This window comes from Mesoplodon mirus (genome assembly GCF_964341445.2).
Source record: "Mesoplodon mirus genome assembly, chromosome: 2".
Lineage (NCBI taxonomy): Eukaryota > Metazoa > Chordata > Mammalia > Artiodactyla > Ziphiidae > Mesoplodon > Mesoplodon mirus.
Window position 1 is genome coordinate 89,364,803 of NC_138977.1, and position 21,715 is coordinate 89,386,517.

Genomic DNA, 21,715 nt, shown 5'->3' on the forward strand with positions numbered 1-21,715 from the left:
ACGAACCCGTGTCCCCTGCATCGGCAGGCGGACTCTCAACCACTGCGCCACCAGGGAAGCCCCTCAGATGCATCTTTGGTAAATAATCTTTATAGTGGTACAGATTTTTTGTTGTTGCAAAGGTGCTTTTCTGGATTTCCTTAGAGAAAAATATTACGGTCCCTAGTTTTAAAAAAAGTTTTGAAAATCAAAATCCAATACTGACCTGTGACTAATGACACCGGCATCTGCCAGCAGTTCAAATATTCGTACCAGTTGTACTCGTAAAATATCTCGACGCCTGCGTCGTTTCATGTTCTGTTCCAAAGATAACAAAGATGTTGATTAAAAATCCTTCAAGGAAGTTGACAGAAAACTTGCTGGTGTAACTTGGAAAGAATAATGTGAATGTCTTAGAGTTTGGGGGCTCATTATTTTGCTTGTGCAAGGTAGATTTGGGGCACTGTGGTGGCTATTGCATCAAAAAGGTATGCGTGGAAAGTTTGAAATTAACGAGCCAAATAAAATCAAATGACATTTTACACAGTAATAACACTTAGAGGGGAGAAAATAAAATTCTACACTTTACAGTTACTTTTAGGTCAGATTTCCTAACCTGACAATTTTAGAGGAACTGAAACAGTTAGTAAACTGTTCCCTTTGGATGGTAAAGAATCCCTAAGATACTCCCAAATAATATGACAGAAGGGCAGGGAAAATATCACACAGGGGACTGAGAAACCCCACAGATTTTGCTCATGCCATGGTTTTTCACTTAACAATTAATTCTGACACACAAAAATACAAACAAAAACAAATTTCTTTGATCATCATGGCACGAATTAATATGTTTGTCTTACTAGGGCCAAAGTACTAATGCCTAGGGTAATAGCTGTAACATCTTAACTTGATTCTGCTTCTAACAGAAACTCATATAATGGTAAGATATAATTAATCTCCTACAGCACTTTCTTCTATAGCTCATTATGTCATTTATGATATAATTTTCATAATACAGAGCAATTAAAAATTAGTCATTCACTTTCATGTCCACAATCCAGTTTTCTGCCTTCCAAAAGCAGGCCAATTTGTGGATAACCAATTCATTAAATTTACTGTTTCTTTTAGCTCTTATGAAGTTTGCTGCAATTCATATTGAATGAAATGGTTTTTTAACCATCTTTGAGGATTTTTGCAAAGTTTTAGTCCACCTGTTTTCACTTTGTGTCCACAGAAAGATTGTGAGTCTAATGCTCTCAAAATATATCACACATTCAAGGCACATCACTGTGCACATCTATTCACCTGCTAAGATGACTTTTTGCCCTGAAATTTGTAAGTACAAATACTGCTACTTAATTTTATTTCCAATTCCACTTCGCTCTAATAAATCATTTTGCACTGTAACCCACACGATCATTCTGAAACAAGAATTAATCAATTACAAAATGGAGATACTATCACTACTCCACGGGGCTGAATTACAAACGAGGAGTAAAGAATTACAGATGCTGTTTTAAGGTCCCTATAAAAAGTAGCTATTGTCACCATCTCCCTCTCCTGCTAAAATTCCTCAGAGGATCTGCAACATTAATAGCAGTGACTCTCATTCAATGTTCTACATCAGACTCATCTAAGGTGCTTAAAAAAATAAGATTTCTGAGTTCTGTTCCAGGGATTCTCATTGAATAGGCCCAGGAATCTATACTTTTTAGCAAGTTCTCCCGGCTAATTCTCAGATTCCACTGCCATATGGGGCACTGCCACTGGTCTACTGGATAAAGCTGAAACCAGGAGCCTTTCATAAGATAGTTCCTTTTTTGCTTTCCAGCCTAACATTCAGTCACTTTCCCCATAACATAATTACAAAGAAAAATTTGCAATGTCCAAAATTTTTAAATAAAGTTTGCAAATGCTGTTCCTCTACCTAGAATGTCTTTCCCTTGCTTGTCCACTGGGGAATATGCTTCAAAAATTCACCTTAAATGTCATGCTTCACCTATAAAGCATTCTCTTACACCACAGGCAGAATCAGAGGCTTTCTTCTCTGTAGCTCATGTAACCCTTTATCTATGACTTTATTTGAGTGCAGAATAATTCTTATAATTATGGATTACATATCATCTGTCCCAAAAGACATGTGGCTTCTGAAAGTTGCTCTGAACCTGATGTGTAGATTTGGGGATCTAGACCTGGGCTTGGCAAAACACAGCCCTCAGGCCAGATCTGACCCACTGCTGCCAGTAACTATAAACAGAGTTTTATTGGACTATACAGCAACACTCACTTGTTTAGTTGTCTAGGCAGCAAAACTGAGCAGCTGCAACAGAGACAGGATGGCCTGCAAAGATGGAAATACTATCTGGTCGTTTACAGAGAAGGTTAGCGGGCTCTAATCCAGACTCTGACCATCCTAACTTCAGGTAGAGCAATTAAATATCTGTATTACAGAATGGGTTTCTGAGTAAGACCTCTTGTGGGGGGGAAAAAGAGTTCTACACATTTTTTAAATGTTGAAAACTGCACTAGACTTAGTTACTTATTTACTTCTGAACTTCTAACTTTTGTTATATTGTATAGAATACAGAAGCCAATTTTAAGCGTTTGCCAAATAAATATTTAATGCTAGAAAACTACGCAGCTTACCTCTGGCCTTCGTTCAAGTGCTTCTTTAATTATGGGATGTAATTCCTCTATTAGTTCCCTAGAAGAAAAATGATATACATTCATTTAATTAATAGCTAAATATATAATCTGACATGTAGAATTATGTAAATATTAATATAATGATGTAAACTAACAAGTGTTAACCCTAATCCTACTGTTTTAAACACAATTTTTATTGTTTTTTTGTTTGTTTTGTTTTGGTTTTGGCCACACCGCGCAACTTGTGGGATCTTAGCTCCCCGATCCGGGATCAAACCCAGGCCCTAAGCAGCGAAAGCTGGAGTCCTAACCACTGGACCCCCAGGGAATTCCCTGTTTTGTTTTGACTGTGAAATAACATGCACTCTGTAGAACATTTGGAAAACAGAAAAAATGGTATAGGCCACTTATTCTAATTTGTAGAGCTAAATACAATCTGTTCAATCATTTTCAACCCACATACATTTTACATAGTTGAAACTCCAACATATATAAAATAGTATCCCTTTTTCTTTAATTAACACTAGCAATAACCACTTTCACATGCCATTAATTAATTCATAATGCTCTAGTATTGATAATTTTCCTAACCATTTTCAGTTATTACTGTTTCATTAAATTTTATCTAACTTTTTAAATAAATACTGTCCAGTGAACACCTTTGTACATTAATCTTTGATTTCATTTCTGATTATCTCCATAGGATTAATCCTTACAAATGAGATTAATGGGTCAAAGGGTATGAACTTCATGAAAATAATCTTTTTGTTGTTTTGCTTATATTCTGATTTTAAATTGTAAATGTACTCATTGTAGAAAATTGGGAAAATACAAAAAAATAAGAAGAAAATAAAATCCATCCACGATTTCATCATCTATAGAAACTGCTGCAGACATTTAAAGTATGTGCCTCAGAATTGTTTCTATTTATGGGGATTTGTTTTTTAAGAAATTGAGATCATTTTTGTATCTCATTTTTTCTATTAGCATGATCGTGTGTTTACTTGTCATAAACTATCTTCCAACACTTCATTTATAATGAATGCTATCCCACACCTACAGACATATTACAATTTATTAACCTATTCTCTGTTGTACATGTTATCTTGGAGACAAAACATCAAACATCACCCCATATCAATGGAGGACAACCTCAAAAGAATAAAGTCAGGATCCATCAGGCAATAACAAAGCAGAAACTCAGGCAAAAATGAAGAATTTGCTTTATGACTATCAAAAACACCAAGAATAATATAAAATATGTACATAAATATTTCTTTTAAGAATAGTCATTCTCTTGAACAAGAAGGGGAAAAAAACTACAGTTTTAAGCAACAGATCAAGATTATAAACTAACAGAATCACTGTGTAAATAAATCAAGTAGGAAAATATTACAACTTTACATGGCATTTTATAATTTCTAGAATGTATTTATGTATAATATATATTTGATTTCCATAATCATTCTTTGAAGAAAATATGGTGTTATTTACTCAATCAAAATGAGGAAATAAAGGCTCAGATAAATTAAATGACCTGTTAAATGTTAAATGGCTAGTTAGCTAGTAAAAGTCAGGACTGATATGCAACTATCCTGATAATAAGTACTCTACCTCACCTTCTCTCCAAGGAGCCACATTTGCTATTTTAGGGCGTAGAGAAAACATGCAAAGATAATTACCTAAAAGCTCCTGGGTTGGTCCTGCCAAGACCTAGAACAAGGGATTCTGTGATTTCCATGCTCTCAGAGCGCATCATTGGAACTATGTGCTTAAACAAAGATGAAGGGGATGGGATGCCAATAATCTGGAAAAAAAATATTATATTTATCGCAGCCACTAATGATAGTACATCCAAATAAATAATTTGACATTTCAACAATATTTGGTCAAGGACAATGGATAGGTGACATTTTAGAACGAATGTCGTTTCAAAATTCACTTGTGGTGTACCTAATCTAAAAAAGTTAAATGATTTATCCAATGGCTCGCTACAAGTTCGTTAATGGAAGTGGGATTTGCAGGTCTCTTAACTCCTTACAGACACTCATCATCATATAATAGGCTGTTTATCCATCAGCCTATTTCTTTCGATCTGTAAAAATGAGTAAAAAAATTACTTCTAAGAGTCATCAGTGTTAAAGTTAGACACCCAGGTGTTAAGTTTTGTCAATTTCCTCTAACTACCTGATAATATTTTGTGTCATATCATGAAGACTATGTCACTATTCTTATCAAGTTATTTGTACCCCTACATAATCCAGGGAAATTCTAAAAGAAAAACTTTATGCATTATTGATTCCAACAAAGAATCCATAAAAATAGTAATGGGATTTCTTGAACTATTTTCAGTATTAGCCCAAGTAACTAATACACTTTTCAACCAAGTTATTTTATTGTCCTGAAAAAGAAATTTTAAGACATTATTTTTATGCTGCCATTTGGATTCAGTGGCAGGTGCAGAAAACTTACTTTAGAATCAATGCTGTAGCCACTATCAGGGGTGGACGCCAGCGTCTCAGGAGGAGAGCACCTCACGGAACCCGCAGATGTTGAAGATGCCGTGGAAGTCGCTGCACTGCAGCAAAGAATCAGGTAGTTTCTCCACAGGCCCATGTATGAGTCACTGCTTGTGGTAGTATTTACTTTCTTAGCATTGATGGGGCTACTGAAAAAAAGAAGAAGAAAAACAGGTAGACATAAATAATACATGTTTTGAAAAGTTTTTTTTAAAACTAAAGCTAAATTTCTATCAATTTAGGGGAGATGGTTAGCATAAAGTTTTTATTACTACCACTGAATCCTGGTGGAATAAGATATAATGAATAAAATATTAGACTGAAAAATAAAACACATTATAGGATCATTTTAACCTAATCTATTATTTCTGTGAGTACAGTTAATATTTTATCAGGTCACATTTTATAACTTGTTATACATGCTCAATGTAGGGAAAAAAAGTGAAAACAAAATGAAAATCACCTTTAATCCTATGCCAAAATATGCACTGTAAGTCTTCTACATATCTTCAATTCATATACATTAAAATAAAGGCATAAATACATCTCTTTAATTTATAAAAATTGAATATTGTTTCATTTGTTTTGTACATGCTTTTTATACTTAACATATATATTTAAACATCTTCCATGTAAATTAATATACTTCTATGACATCATTTTTGATGACCATATGTTATATCATAGAGATTATCATGATTTATACAGCCACACTTTCACTGTCAGATATTTTAGCTAATAGTAATTTTTCCCTATTATATACAACACTATACATTTGGATATATGCTTAATTATAATAAATGTTTTATTATTTTCTTGAGTAAATTCCTGAAAATGGAATTGCAAAGTCAAAGAATATCTACATTTTTTTTAACATCTTTATTGGAGTATAACTGCTTTACAATGGTATGTTAGTTTCTGCTTTATAACAAAGTGAATCAGTTATACATATACTTATATCCCCATATCTCTTCCCTCTTGCGTCTCCCTCCCTCCCAGCCTCCCTATCCCACCCCTCTAGGTGGTCACAAAGCACGGAGCTGATCTCCCTGTGCTATGCGGCTGCTTCCCACGAGCTATCTATTTTACATTTGGTAGTGTATATGTCCCTGCCACTCTCTCACTTTGTCCCAGCTTACCCTTCCCCCTCCCCTAAAGTATCTACATTTTTAAGGCTTCTATCAAATTTCTGTTTTGAGAGATTAGACCAATAAAATATTCTGGAACAATTCCATAAATCTTTCCAAATACGAAAAATTCTGTTGGGATTAAGGACTGAGAGCAAAACAAAGACAGCGAAAATACTAAGTTTTATTCCTCACCTTCAACAGATTTATAATCTATTGATAAGTAATACGTATCGTTTCACTGATTCGTCAACAGTTTCTCAGTATCTTAAAAATGTTCAGAGCACTGTGACAACAGTAAAAAAAAACAAAAACAGAAACCTGCTTAAAAAAAATCACTGCCATCATGTGTGCTAGGGGAGATATATAATAGAAAAATAAAACAATGTCAGATGGCACTAAGTTTGATGAAGAAAAATAGAGCAGAAAGGGGATATAGGGAATGGTGGTAGGAGAGGGGCTTATAATTTAAAATATGGTAATAAAGGGGACTAAATAAGTTCATAAATGTTATGCAAGGTGGCAAGTGTCAATCTTCTTTAAAAAACCAGCATCCAATACACAATACCTGAGAATCTACATAGATATAATTAACATGTGTATATATATATATATATATATATATATATATATATAAACAGTAAAAACAAAAACAAAAAATATGTGTGTGTGTATATATATATGTTTATATATATATATATGCATATATAGATACACACAAATGTAAAAGAAGGAATAATTACTCTGGGTTGGAGATATAAGAGAAGGCTTTAAAAATAAGGTGGAATTTGCGATGCATCAGATATGGGCAGGGCATAAAGAAAACAAAAAGCATTCTAGGTTCATGTGAACAAAAGCTCACAGAATAGACACTGCAGACCACATTCACTGAACTCTGAGAGGTTTATTTTGGTTCCAACATAAAGTACATGGATAGCATTGATATAAAGTAAGGGAGAAAGTACAGACTGGAGGAGCCAGGTTTGTGTAGGCTTAAATATGAGCTGAAGGTGTTAAGTTTATCCAGGTGTTGGGTTTATATGGTCAAGTTATATGATAGGAGGACTCATGCCATGCAATCTGATCAATGGCATATTGGATAAGGTGAAATCAGGAACTCTAACTCAAATAAATTCTCTGTAAAATTTAAGAGCAAGACTAACCTGCAGTTATAAAGCCTTGGTCAACTCTCCATCACATCACCAGTTACTCCAACTCTTTACCATTATCCTCAGAACTACAACCAAAGTCATTATCACGAATCCCTAACAGTGGAAGGCCTTCCTTACAATGTTGTCAGGAAAAGTAAGGTCACTGAACTCGGTTTCCCTTCACTTCTCACTCTTTATCTACGAACTTATCTATACTCGCATCCATATTCATCTTCGGATGATTTCCTCATTAATTCTTTCATTCACTGGATACAAACTACGTATCAAGCAGTGTGTTATTAAGTAAATGAACGATTACAAATTGGTGAGACCAAATTATACGAAAAGAATGAAAGGATAATGAGACTGGATCCTTTACAACTTTCATCTCCCTTCTTCACATACCAGTATGTTATGGCATGTTATTTATGGGATTTCCAATTTGTAGAACTTTTCAAATGCATACCTTATGAAGGCTGACAGTCTATATATTTTAAAACTTGCACTAGAAAAACAACTTACTTTATATCAACTTGTGGGGATAACAACTGAAGTCTTGTGTATGCAAACATCCAAGCATAGCTCACAGCTGTAGGGCAGTGTTTTGGAAGGTTTTCTTGCTTTAAAAAACTGGAGAGACTTATAATCCATGGATCTTGGCCTTGGGTCACATGTGCAAATATCCATATGTGCGATGGACTAATCACATCAAACTGGTGGCTAATAGGAGAAGAGTTCCATTCTGCTAATGTCTGTAAATCTATTGAGCTAGGGCAATACAGCAAAGTAGTCTATGCAGAGAAAAAAAAAACAAACCAATTGATTATTGTATATTTCAACAACTTTCAAAGTTTTGCCATATAAATTGCTTCTAACTATAAGTGGCTTATTGCTAGTTTCTAGAACAGAGGTTCTTAAACAGGGGTAATATGAGCAGAGAATTCCTGAAACTGCATATAAGCTGTTTTGTGCACATGTGTACATGCAATTTTCTGGAGAGAGATTCCATAGTTTGTGTTAGTCTCAAAAAAGATCCATAAACCAAAAAGTTTAAGAACCACTACTTATGTAATTCATGTATGAATATGCAGCCTTCATGGGCATACTGAAGCTGCTACAGAACTCAAAAATGAACCATTAACTTTCATGCTGATGTGCCCTATATAAGCATAAGTGGAACAGACGGGGAAATGGGCTCCTCTCCAGAGGTACATATTCTCAAATATTTGCTCAATAATATTCAAAGCTCTTATACTGAAGAGATAAAGACTTACCTTAAGAGCAAATTACTTATGATTCAAACAACAACGACAACAAAACAACAACAAAAGCCGGAGTCTTAAACTGAACAGAGGCCCAATTCACTCGATCATTCAACAGATATTCATAAAGTACCCGCTCCGAGTCAGGAACTGTTTTAGGCACTAGAGAGCCATCCATTTCTCAATTTATGGTTAATAATCTAAAACAGAATGCTTTAAATTGCACAGATTTATAGCCATCTCTTAGGTTTATAAAATTTTATTAATATCTCTCTTGGTTACATATAACTCGTGAGGTATGAGAGCCAAGTGTTATGTGGAAAGCACAGAAACCTCTTGTCCAGGTATTCCCAAACGGGAAGAAAATAATTTCAAGTAGTAAAGTGTGATGGTTATTCTTACATCAGTTTTGAAATCTTGATATATGACCTTTTCTTCCCCCAAGCCAAACTAAGAAAGTTGGCATCAGCTTTCTTATGTATGTGTTGACAAAGTGTTTTTCTTCATTTTAATGAGTCAAATTACATGACTCAGGCATAAAATACTATATATTTACTCTATGCACTTAAATTTACGTGGCAAAGCAAACAAATACACCTACTGAAGGTGCACAGCACAATTTTTTGCTTCGAATTTCAACAAAAATTTTCTCCACAGCCTTTTAACCAGCATATATAGGTCAAGAATATTATATACCGTAATAAATAGCAAACAATAGTCGATAGAAGCTTCAGATTTAAGTGAAACTTTTTAGACTGGAATGGTTGGAATTTTACAAAGATAAAATATTTTTATTTCTGTGGGAAGAGTACTGACCATAGCATAAACTAGTGCCACTTTGTGTGTGTGTATGCCACTTTTAAAAAGTATTTTTTATTTTCAAAGCACTTTACCATTTTCAAAAATACTTTCTAATGCATGACATTTGTAAAAGAAACTCGTGTATGTATGTATGTCTTAAGTTCCAAAACACGACTGAATAGCACAAAATCATTAAAGTTACCTGATCGGCCCCAGTGAGATGGATGAAGCTCTCAAGAATGGATGGGCTCAGCCTGTCCATCACATCTATGGCTAATTCATCATCACCCTATAAAAAAGACATCACATGTCTAAAAAAGTTTAGGAATGTTTCAGAAAAGCCGTCAAACCTAGGTAAACATTAAAACTCACTTTAGCCCTATTTGTTACAAATGGAATCGAGGGCAGGTGGGTGACCTTAGACCCTGTCAAAAAGATCTTGTTATAAAGTAAATTATCCCTGCACAGTAAAAACAGAAATGGAATAAGGATGGACAAAAGGAGTTTTTAAGTACTTTCATTAGATAGCTGGATGAGATATCTAAATCTTACCTTAGGTATTTCCAAAAGTGCAAATAAAGCCCGTATTTCTCTAAGGACACTGACAGCTAATCTCCTAGTGGCAGGTCGACTGCTACAGAGAGTGACAAGTGCAAACCCTTCAACCACATGGAATACATTGGAATACGGGCTCCTTTCCAGAGGAGGGGGATGAGAAGCTCCATTAACCATACCATGCTTGAAAAATAAACAGAAGTTAAAAAATATATGTATGTATAGACATTCTAGCAAAACAATTACTAAAGAGTAAAGCAAATCATAAAAATGATGGCTATAGGTCTGTCTCAGCTCAAGAAATTTAAATAACATTTAATTTATAAAAATGTCATAGTCACATAGTGAAAAAAGCATTTAATTGGCAGTCTAAACAGGAATTCTGTACCTAAGTTCTATCACTCTCTGGCTACTTGGTAAAAGCCTTAGAGCTGACACTTAAAGTCACTACTGGCCTAACATTTCTATATGGAAAATGAGGGGATTGGATGGTATCCTTTGTACTCAAAGTGTGGACCAGCAACGTGGCATCACCTAGGAGCTCGTTAAAAAGAGAGATTCTCAGGCCCCTGTGATTTGTAGGCTCTTTAAAGGTTGAGAAACTGGGTTGGCTTAGATGATCCAGCTCTAATATTCCAAGATTCTATGACTTAACACATTATCACAAATCAATAATTTGAGCACCTTTTAGGGTTAAGAAGCACACATACTGTATATGTAAAATGGGGACTGGTGCCTTTGATAAAACAATCAAATAACTCAACTGAAAGGCTACCAAAATTTTTTATTATATCAGCTTTAAATATATTGGAAACAACCTAAATGTGAGCTAGAATTGCCTCCAGTTTCTATGTTCATTTAAAAATAATTATTACCGGGACTTCCCTGGTGGCTCAGTGATTAAGAATCCATCTCCCAATGCAGGGAACACGGGTTCGAGCCCTGGTCCAGGAAGATCTCACATGCCGCAGAGCAACAAAGCCCATTCGCCACAACTACTGAGCCTGCGCTCTAGAGCCTGCGAGCCACAACTACTGAGCCCACGTGCCACAACCACTGAGCCCGTGCACCACAACTACTGAAGCCCATGCGACCTAGAGCCTGCGAGCCATAACGACTGAGACTGTGTGCCACAACTACTGAAGCCCACACACCTAGAGCCCTGTGCTCCACAACATGAGAAGCCATTGCAACGAGAAGCCCATGCACCGCAACGAAGAGTAGCCCCCGCTCGCCGCAACTAGAGAGAAAAGCCTGCATGCAGCAACAAAGACCCAATGCAGCCAATAAATAAATAAATATATATATTTTTTAAATAAATAAATAAAAATAAAAACTAAAAATAATTATTACCAAAGAAAGAAAGTTGGAAAGGTTGAACACGCAAATGTTATGTATTTAATATATAAACTATAGGAAAGTTCTGCTTAAGGGATTACAAATACTTTGAAAGGAAGTAAAACTAATAAAACTTTTAGTTTTTGAGAAAGTCAGTATGTTTTAACATCATCATTGGTCATCTACCACTGACCACATACAAAGAGACACTACAAAAGAGTTTGGTACCTGTGAGTCCTGGTTTTTGTTATGCATTTGGGTTGCTTGTTTCCACTGATTTATTAATTGCACCAACATCTTTACGGCATTATCAAGAAGCGTGGGATGGACATCAGTCACTTCACGAACAATAAAATAAACAAATCCTGAAAGAACATCCTCCCGCCAATCTGGAAAATCAAGCATTAGTGCCTGCAGAGTATTGAAAGCCAGAGCACGTAGTTCTTCATCCATATGAATTGTGAGCCTACCAAGAACAAAATTCCATTAGCAAACCTCAAAAACCTTCCAAAGAGTTTTATCATCTAAAACGTAAAACTAAGAATTTAAAAAATATACCCTCTCAGTTGGTTCATAAGAAGTAAGAAGATAGGAACCAATGTTCACTTTTTGTGCTATATTCATCCTTATGCTAAACTATATTCATTTATTTACATTCACACATCAATCTACTAATATTAGTTGGTACTTGTACTATAATTCAGAATAACAAGTTTAATCGTAATTCAAATGCTGTACTTTAGAAAACACAGATTGACAAATCAGAATTACATTAAAAAATTCTTTAATCCTTAAAATACCATGTTATCCTATAATCAATCAAAAATTACGTCCAATCATATAATACCTTAGTGCTAGCTCATATTTATTTAGTCCTTTACTGGAAAGGACATGATTCATCTCTATCATTCCTTTCATGCTGCTGAGGTTACAGTTAAACATAAGATGGCTGATTGTGGAGAAAGAAATACAACAAATCAAGATGGAATCAGTTTAACAGAAATAATTCTTGACAGAGAGAATGAGAATAAATTTAGGAGTAACTTCATAAATGGGGTATGCATAGAAAGAAAATGAAAAAAAAAGTGTCAAACTAACCCATAAGGTCTTCAAGAGTTTAAGTCTAAATAAATTATAGGAGAGGATATATATAATTACCTTTTAAAGACATCAATACAATATGAGGACATGAATTAATATTAGTTAAAGGATTTTAATGGAACTTAAAGAAGAGAATGATAAACAAGAAAATCATAAAACATGGCTGCAGCAGTGAAGCTACCAATATATAATGCTATATGAATATGAGTTTCCGTTTGGGGCTGTAGAGTATTATTTTCATGATTGACCATCAAGACAAATGCATCAGAGTTAGAAAAAGCCTGAATGAATAAAGAAAAGCAGGTGTATTAAAAAGTATGCCACAGGGCTTCCCTGGAGGCGCAGTGGTTGAGAGTCCGCCTGCCAATGCAGGGGACACGGGTTCGTGCCCTGGTCCAGGAAGATCCCACATGCCGTGGAGCGGCTGTGCCCGTGAGCCATGGCCACTGAGCCTGCGTGTCCGGAGCCTGTGCTCCGCAACAGGAGAGGGCACAACAGTGAGAGGCCCGCGTACTGCAAAAAAAAAAAAAAAAAAAAAAAGTATGCCACAGTTACATGCTTGGGCAGCTGGAAACATGGAGTTATCCTCAATGACAGAGGAAGAGAGCTGTGTGATTTAGGTGAGAGGAGATACCACAGTCTTTGCCCTGCTGAGCTCAGTTCAGGTCTTCACTAAGCCAACATTCATCTGACCATGAGACTGAGTAGAAAATGTATTACAGCTACAGAGACCTAGGAGTGAACCACGAAGCAGCAGCAGTTAGAGCAGCGCACTGGAAGTACCACGTGGGGTCAGATCAAGGGTCTCTAGCCCAGTGTTCTGTCTCTGATAGTGGCACCAAAGGCGATACTGTGGGCTAGGAGAGTGACTGACTCTGTGTTGCTGGCTTTAAAGGTCATTTTAACATCCCTTAAATCCACGAATTTACACCTTATCTGTGTGACTCGGGGTATAGCCATGAAGAGAATGGTGCCTGAATAATTTAAGGCAGGAGAACAAATTGACCTTCTCTAGAGACAGCAGACAGGTCTGCAAATTTACAGTGTATCTTTGCTTTGTTTGTCTGCTTACTTTATTTCTAAGTAAATAAGATTTAGACATCACAATTCCAAATGATAGGAGTTGGGGACAAAGTAAGCAGACCCTAGAATCTTTCTTTCTGCCAAAATAAACTAATTGGTAAGTGAATACCACAGGGGAAAGAAGCAAAGTATTATAAATAGCAAAGCAAATTGTCAATCACTGTCGAGATGCTTGCTCCTCTATCCCTGCCCCTTGGAGATGCAATTTCATTTTGGTGGGGGATATGGACTGCCGTCCACAAAGATGTAGGTGAGTTAAACTGAGGTGGGAAGAGTAAGAGTGGAATTGAATGAGAGTTGTTTACTGCTTTCTCAAGGAATAGCATTATAAATAATTAAAACTTATTTTCCTTCCCTAATACTGGCAAGAACTTCGTAACTCTGCAATCTAATTTAAAGCAAGAGTTAAGAGATAGAGTGGGAAGGGATGAATTTATCTCATGGTGCAAAGTTTCAGAGTAACCCCTTTCTGGGTTTCCCTCATGGCGCAGTGGTTGAGAGTCCGCCTGCCAATGCAGGGGACACGGGTTCGTGCCCTGGTCTGGGAGGATCCCACATGCCGCGGAGCGGCTGGGCCCGTGAGCCATGGCCGCTGAGCCTGCGTGTCCGGAGCCTGTGCTCCGCAACGGGAGAGGCCACAACAGTGAGAGGCCCACATACCGCAGGAAAAAAAAAAAAAAGAAGAGAGGGAGGGCTTCCCTGGTGGCGCAGTGGTTGAGTGTCCACCTGCCGATGCAGGGGACACGGGTTCATGCCCCGGTCCGGGAGGATCCCACATGCCGTGGAGTAGCTGGGCCCGTGAGCCATGGCCGCTGAGCCTGCGTGTTCGGAGCCTGTGCTCCACAACGGGAGAGGCCACAACAGTGAGAGGCCCGCGTACCACAAAAAAAAAAAACAACAAAAAAACCAAAAACAGTAACCCCTTTCTTCTCCTTGTAATCCTAAGAGACCAATACCATTCAAGGCCTGAGTGCAACCCGCAACCGCTGAGGATAGGTAGTGCGCAGGTGTGTGAAATGCTAGGTGTTTTCAAGGAGGTAGACAAGGTTGCTGGAGTGGTCTATTAACTGTTTATTCACTGTGAATTTAAGACTTAGTAATAAGTGCCCAGCGAGCAGTAAACATCTTTCAATGTGATCAAGTATCACTGCCCTGATAGTCTTTGCACTTGGTTTTCCCTTTAGGCTGGTGCCAGCAAACTATGGCTCAAGGACCAAATCCAGCCAGGAGCCTTCACAGGTGGCTGCTTCTGCACTACAGTGGCAAAGATGGGTAACTGTGACAGAGACCACGTGAGTTGAGAATCTTATAATATTTACTATCTGGTCCTTTAAGAAAAAAAGTTTGCTGACTCCTTATCTAAAGAGAATCCCCAACTATGTCAACAAAGGGGTTTTTCAAAAGGCCATCACCTCAACTTAGAATTACTTTTGGGAGCTGGTATTTAAGTTTGGATGTCATGTTATTTACTCATTTACAGAGCCTAGTAGAGGAAAGAGATAAAAACTTGAATGCTATGGCCTCTGCAGTAAGAGGAAAAAGTGAAAATGAGACCTGGTTATCACCCTAGGTGCTAAAGAAATGACTGTAGGAGTTAACACACTAATTATTGCCCAGTGGGGCCGTCATACACCGATAATGCCCATATGTTAAGAGACAACATGGTATACAAGTCCCAAGAAACAGTACTAGATGGAAAGGCAAGGAATTTAAAAATAGGATTTGTAGGGCTTCCCTGGTGGCGCAGTGGTTGAGAGTCTGCCTGCCGATGCAGGGGACGTGGGTTCGTGCCCCGGTCCGGGAAGATCAGACGTACCGCGGAGCGGCTGGGCCCGTGAGCCATGGTCGCTGAGCCTGCGCGTCCGGAGCCTGTGCTCCGCAACGGGAGAGGCCATAACAGTGAGAGGCCCACGTACCGCAAAAAAAAAAAAAAAAGAAAAAAAAAAAGGATTTATAGGGGAATCCAGAAGAACTTTAACAGTTAAAAAATGAGTGAGGACTGCTGGTGGGAATGTAACTGGTGGGAATGTAAATTGATACAGCCATTATGGAGAACAGCATGGAGGTTCCTTAAAAAACTAAAAATAGAACTACCATACGACCCAGCAATCCCACCACTGGGCATATACCAAGAGAAAACCATAATTCAAAAAGAGTCATGCACCACAGTATTCACTGCAGCACTATTTCCAATAGCCAGGACATGGAAGCAACCTAAGTGTCCACCGACAGATGAATAGATAAAGAAGATGTGGCACATATGTACAATGGAATATTACTCAGTGATAAAAATAAACAAAATTGAGTTATTTGTAGTGAGGTGGATGGACCTAGAGTCTGTCATACAGAGCGAAGCAAGTCAGAAAGAGCAAAATAAATACCGTATACTATATATATGGAATCTTAAAAAAAAAAAGTGGTTCTGAAGAACCTAGGGGCAGGACAGGAATAAAGATGCAGACCTACTAGAGAATGGACTTGAGGACACAGGGAGTGGGAAGGGTAAGCTGGGACGAAGTGAGAGAATGACATAGACTTATATACACTACCCAATGTAAAATAGATAGCTAGTGGGAAGCAGCCCCATAGCACAGGGAGATCAGCTCGGTGCTCTGTGACCACCTAGAGCGGTGGGATAGGGAGGGTGGGAGGGAGACACAAGAGGGAGGGGATATGGGGATATATGTATACATATAGCTGATTCACTTTGTTATACAGCAGAAACTAACAAAACATTGTAAAGTAATTATACCCTAATAAAGATGTTAAAAAAAAAGATACTTTTAGGATTTCACATTTAGGATATCAGGTCATTCGTTGCTCTCATTCCCTGGGGAAAGAAAGGCTTTGACCTCTCTGCCATGAAATTAAATAAAAGTAATTAAATACATCTTGAGATTAAATTTCATCAACAACAACAAAAAATGAATGAGGAGAAAGTGTTAACAAAACGTAAAAGACAAAATGGGAGTTTAGAAAGTTATCAAATAAAGGATGAAAAATGTCTTTATCACTACTTTTTTAGTGATAATAGTAACAGGGGTGCATTAGAAATTTAAAGAGATTTAAAGAGATAAAAGGTAACCTGACAAACAGTAATTCTCATTTACCTTGCTAACAATTCAATGAGGTCAGTTCTGCTCATACCGTCAGGAATCAACCTTGGAATAGCAGCAATACAAGTTCTAAACAAATCAATTTTGGGTTTTCTTTCCCCCCTGAAAAACAGATCACAAGAGGACTTAATAAGAAGAATCTTACATACACCAGACAATGAAAGCAAACTTGGAAAAATTATTACAGAAAATGAGCCCACCTCTAAAAGTTTAATGTATTTATTATAAAAAGAGCATATTACAAATCCAGTAAATAATTATCAGTTTATAAATGCAGAAAAGAATATATGGATAATTCAGGAAAAAAACACAGGTAGCCAGCAAAAAAGGTTTTCAGTAATTGAAAACAAGTATAACAACTATTATGTTTAAATAATAAGTATTATTTAAGTAAATTATTTAGATTATAATGGTTTCAAATAGAATTAAATATATAATATTTAACCTTTGATATTATTTAATTATTAAAATAATAAAATTGACATTAAATAACCAAATATTAGTTATTTGGGGGGGTCTATAAAATCAACAAAATTTTTTCTTTCTCTTAATATCATATACTAACAAGGGTTTTAGAAAACAGACATTCTCATATACTACTGTTGGAGTTTTTTGTCTTTTTATTTTACTTCAGAATGTACACACACACACACACACATATTTAAAATTTTTATGTAATAAAATATGTGAAGTTTTGAAAATCCTGGTTCCTCCAGAGGCTTGATACAATTTAATTCTTCTGTATTTTCCCCTAGTTATTCAATGATTTTATTTATTTTAAATATCTAACCTTCTAGATACTGGTTTTTATTTTGGTCTACATTTCAAGGGGAAGCTGTTAATTTATTTTACCCAAATTATTCTTCAATTGGCCCAATAAAATAATTCTTATATAAACAAGAATTTGGATGTTTTAAGAGTTTTCGGCTCAGTATCCATTATCATGGCAATGGACCTACTAGTTACTTTTAGTGATTTTATATACAGTGAGTTTTCTCAGCTTGGTTCCAACATGCATGAATTTCAGTTACCACAATTTAGTTAAATAATACCAGTCTCCAACAATGTGGTTCAATTTTCCGTTACCATCAACTGTAAGTAATTGTGTAGCCAAGCTTCCCTATTAGCTCCTCAGTGCACAAATCAGGACGTAAAAAACAGATGTGTATCATAACCAGTGATTTAATCACATTAATTTTTTCAAAGTCTGTCGTGATTGGCCACTGCACATCTGTTATTTGGTTCACACATACATGGCAAATTATGTAGTTGTGTTGATTCCTTGCCTCCAGGGGTAAACTCAGGTGGCATTTGACAAAAATGGATAATCAAAAGAGGAAACTGGCCAACAAAGATTAAAGTACAGCAAAGAAAGGAAAAGTGAATACTGGAAGTGAAATATTGGGTTGGCCAAAAAGCTTGTTTGGGTTTTTCTGTAACATCTTATGGAAAAACCCAAATGAACTTTTTGGTCAACCCAATATGAATCAAACATTAATGGAGTTACAGAGGAACTAGCTGACTGGGGAATGCTGACACTGCTGTCATTGAAGACACTACATACGCAGCCAGAGGAACTCAGTGAGGGCAAATTTACAGGCAGAAATGAGGAAAGTGTGACAAAAAGGATGAAGACTTCCCAGAGGAAGTAATGCAGGAAAAAAAAACTTCGCATTAGAGAAACTCTCAGAGATATTAACATTTTCTAGTATATAGTAACTATGCATTAATTGAGAGATCCAATATCCAATTTGGTTATCTAAGATGTACAATGCAGATACTAACACCTTAAAAAAAAGTTCACTTATAAAGAATATGTAGATACTTCCTAGCAAGTAAAAGAAGTTATTGCCATAAAATATATCTTCCTGAGGAGGAAGTCCCTAACAATAAGGGAAAAAAACATGGGTTGACAAGCAGTGTTGGCAGTGGGATGGGGGTGAGATGAGGTACAGTTTCTCACACAAAAAGCCACTCGTACATTATTCCCCTCTGTACCCTAAGTTCCCAGGAGATTTTCAGGTTTTCTTTTTTTGTTGAACAAGGCTCTGGAAATAAGAGCATTTGTTTGACTTAATAAACCAACCATGTCCACACACATCTGGGGTCACTAGCATTTATCTCAATCACAGAATAAGTATAAGGCCTCATCACTGACAACAAACTGTACGGATCCAGGATGACTTTTGCTATCTGTACTGGTTTGACAGCACTTTAAAGAGTAAAACTGAGCCTGTGGGAGGAATCGCTGTATTAAAAGCTGTCACAGATGGCAATAGGGGCGAAATCCAGAAGAGAAAGGAAGGAAACAAGGAAGGAAACAAGCAAGAATCGACCCACTTTACTTATGAAAACTGAAATAGCAATGAAGAGAAATAATTGACTACATACGTAATCATATCTTCAGGCTCCTTATTAGACATCTGCACACTAGTCATACACATTGGTCTCCCAACTTCTTTGTCCAAATGTCTGAGAATGCTGTCTAACGCTTTTCTCACTTGAGGGTAGTAAACAGACATTCCTGGGGGGGGCGGGGGGGAACTTCACAGTTATAAAATGTCAAAAATTAGATAAAGAATAGTTACAATTATTTTCTGTAAAAAAATAAAAGCCTATCAACCTTTAAATTACATTAGCTTATTTCTGTTACAAAGGAAGGAGTTCTGACTTTGACATACTATTCTCCCTGATAATTTGCTTCAGTATATTGGAGAAAATGTGTAAAAATTATGCACACAACTGAAATTAATTTGAAGGAAGGACAAAATGCAGTGAATAGTAGTATCATGTGAGAAAATACTTAACCAGAAGACTTTTAACATAACAACTTATGGATATTATTTTTAAAAAGTATTCATTTTTGAATCACTCTGTACACTGGAATAACCAGGCAAATATATACTTTCATAGGCAAATATATACATGTATGTATGCATTTACACAGGCAATAATATACATTTTAGATTTGATCATAACCTTTCACAAAAGAATATTAAACTGTATTATTTACTTATTCCAGTTAACACTAACCTATGACTTTTGCCTCTTCATCTGTCAAGGTTTTATTGAGAAAAATTTTCTTTACACGCAGAGTGTTTCCTGAGGGAAGAATAACTCCTGTTGTTGGCATTGGCGGCTCACCATCTTTCTGCTGCAAACTGTCCGCTATAACAAGGAAGACTCTGAGGCCTATGTTCATTCTCTTCAGAGAAAAAAGTTTCAAAATAAAGAAGTCAGAGTGTCAGAAAATTCCTTTTTTTTCATGCTAAAAATATCTCATCAAATAACACTGGGGGATGGGAGGAAGGAGGACAGAAGAAACCCAAACCTTTCTGTCCAACATTTTTTTAAACTAGCCCGGGCACTGCAGTTTGCTCTAATACCAAATTCCCAAGTGCCACCCATTCATTTATGTCAACTGGCTCTCTTATTTTCTAGCTTATTTCAAACCTCTTCCATCCCTTCCTCAACTCTCCTACACCGTGATACCATACTCTCCCCTCTATAAGCAGATCATCTGTCACCCACTTCACAGTCAGAAAAAAACCATCAACCTTCCTCAATCTCTCACTACAAAACACACTGATCTACTTATATCTGCACCTCTTCTTCCTCTACTTTGCTCCTGTTACAGTCGAGGGGTGCTGGTATTCCTAGTTATTAGAATCCCATCTGCTCTTACATTATCAGGAAATTACACTGTCAATTATCCCTTCTCTTTCTTGCATCTTCAACATTTCCCTTTTAACTGAATATATCTGACTCCTGTTAACTATACTCAACTATCTTAATGCAATGAGCCCTCCCCATAATACTTCCCTCTCACTCATCAGTGACAATACTGCTCAAAACAGTGGGCATTTTTCCTGCATCCTATTTGACTTTTCAGCAGCATGGGACACTGTCAAATATTCCTTCTTCCTTGAAACCCTCCCTTCCTTGGATACATCTGTGCCACTGCTGACTGGTTCATCTCTGTCCACATTTCAAATTTACCCTCCTTTATCTGAATATTAAATGTTAGACTGCTTCAAGGCAAGTTCCTAGGCTGCCCTTTCCTATCATGTATTCTCTCCCAAAGTAATTTCATGTATTTACATGGCTTCAACTACCACCCATACCAGATCGCCTGCTAATTTTTTTTTTTTAGTTTCTGCTTTATAACAAAGTGAATCAGTCATACATATACATCTGTTCCCACATCCCTTCCTTCTTGCGTCTCCCTCCCTCCCACCCTCCCTATCCCACCCCTCCAGGCGGTTACCAAGCACCGAGCTGATCTCCCTGTGCTATGCAGCTCGCCTGCTAATTTTAAGCCTTACTTCTCCTTTGAACTTGGACCCTCAGACTAATTTGACACTTCTACTTGGATGTCAGAAAGATGTCTCAGATTTGCCATGTTCAAACCAAATGCCCTCTTGCCCGCCAAACTCAGTATCTTCTCAGTGTTTCTTTTCTCAGTAAATGATCTTCTCTCTATCCACACCACACCATCTCAGCCCAAGCTGTCATTAGTTATGACCTACACCAGTGGTCTCTAAAATGGGTATATGCATCCCAGTGGGTGTGTAAGATGGTTCACTGGAATACAGGGAGAAAATAAAACTTTCGTTTATATATTTTTTTATCTAAATAAGATCAAGGTTTTAAGATTTACCCCTCTTTACATATGACATAATACTGGTGATATTAGTCTAATATCAGATGGTCATTTCACATAGTCATAGAAGACATCTTGAAGGGAGTGGAAAAATTCCACAATGTACTGTGGTTTATAGAGGTGTCCTCACTTATTCATTCTTTCAGTGTATTGCAATTTGCTTGATTTGATGAAGTGGATTAATAGATAATTTTATCTGGCTTTAACTAAACTAACTCTCACAAGCTTAAAAAGATTCCTGAAAAGAAAATACAGATTGAAGAAAATCCTAATAAAGTAAGCCTGTAGAAAAACAACAACAACAAAACGGCATAATTGGGCTTCCCTGGTGGCACAGTGGTTGAGAATCTGCCTGCCAATGCAGGGGACATGGG

The 21,715-nt window shown here is 36.8% G+C and overlaps 1 protein-coding gene across 4 annotated transcripts in view; it reads right to left on the reverse strand.

The window, feature by feature from the left end:
• FRYL (FRY like transcription coactivator) overlaps positions 1 to 21,715 on the reverse strand; it is a 248,447-nt gene that overhangs the window by 73,997 nt on the left and 152,735 nt on the right. For all 4 annotated transcript variants that reach the window (XM_082638429.1, XM_082638428.1, XM_082638427.1 and 1 more), the window contains 11 exons: positions 19,712 to 19,883; positions 19,070 to 19,202; positions 16,673 to 16,780; positions 11,607 to 11,844; positions 10,038 to 10,223; positions 9,688 to 9,774; positions 7,945 to 8,213; positions 5,098 to 5,293; positions 4,308 to 4,432; positions 2,626 to 2,683; positions 206 to 297 (listed from right to left, as the gene is read on the reverse strand). In XM_082638429.1, the coding sequence (XP_082494555.1) occupies positions 206 to 297; positions 2,626 to 2,683; positions 4,308 to 4,432; positions 5,098 to 5,293; positions 7,945 to 8,213; positions 9,688 to 9,774; positions 10,038 to 10,223; positions 11,607 to 11,844; positions 16,673 to 16,780; positions 19,070 to 19,202; positions 19,712 to 19,883 (1,664 nt within the window). The remainder of the gene's footprint in view (positions 1 to 205; positions 298 to 2,625; positions 2,684 to 4,307; positions 4,433 to 5,097; positions 5,294 to 7,944; positions 8,214 to 9,687; positions 9,775 to 10,037; positions 10,224 to 11,606; positions 11,845 to 16,672; positions 16,781 to 19,069; positions 19,203 to 19,711; positions 19,884 to 21,715) is intronic.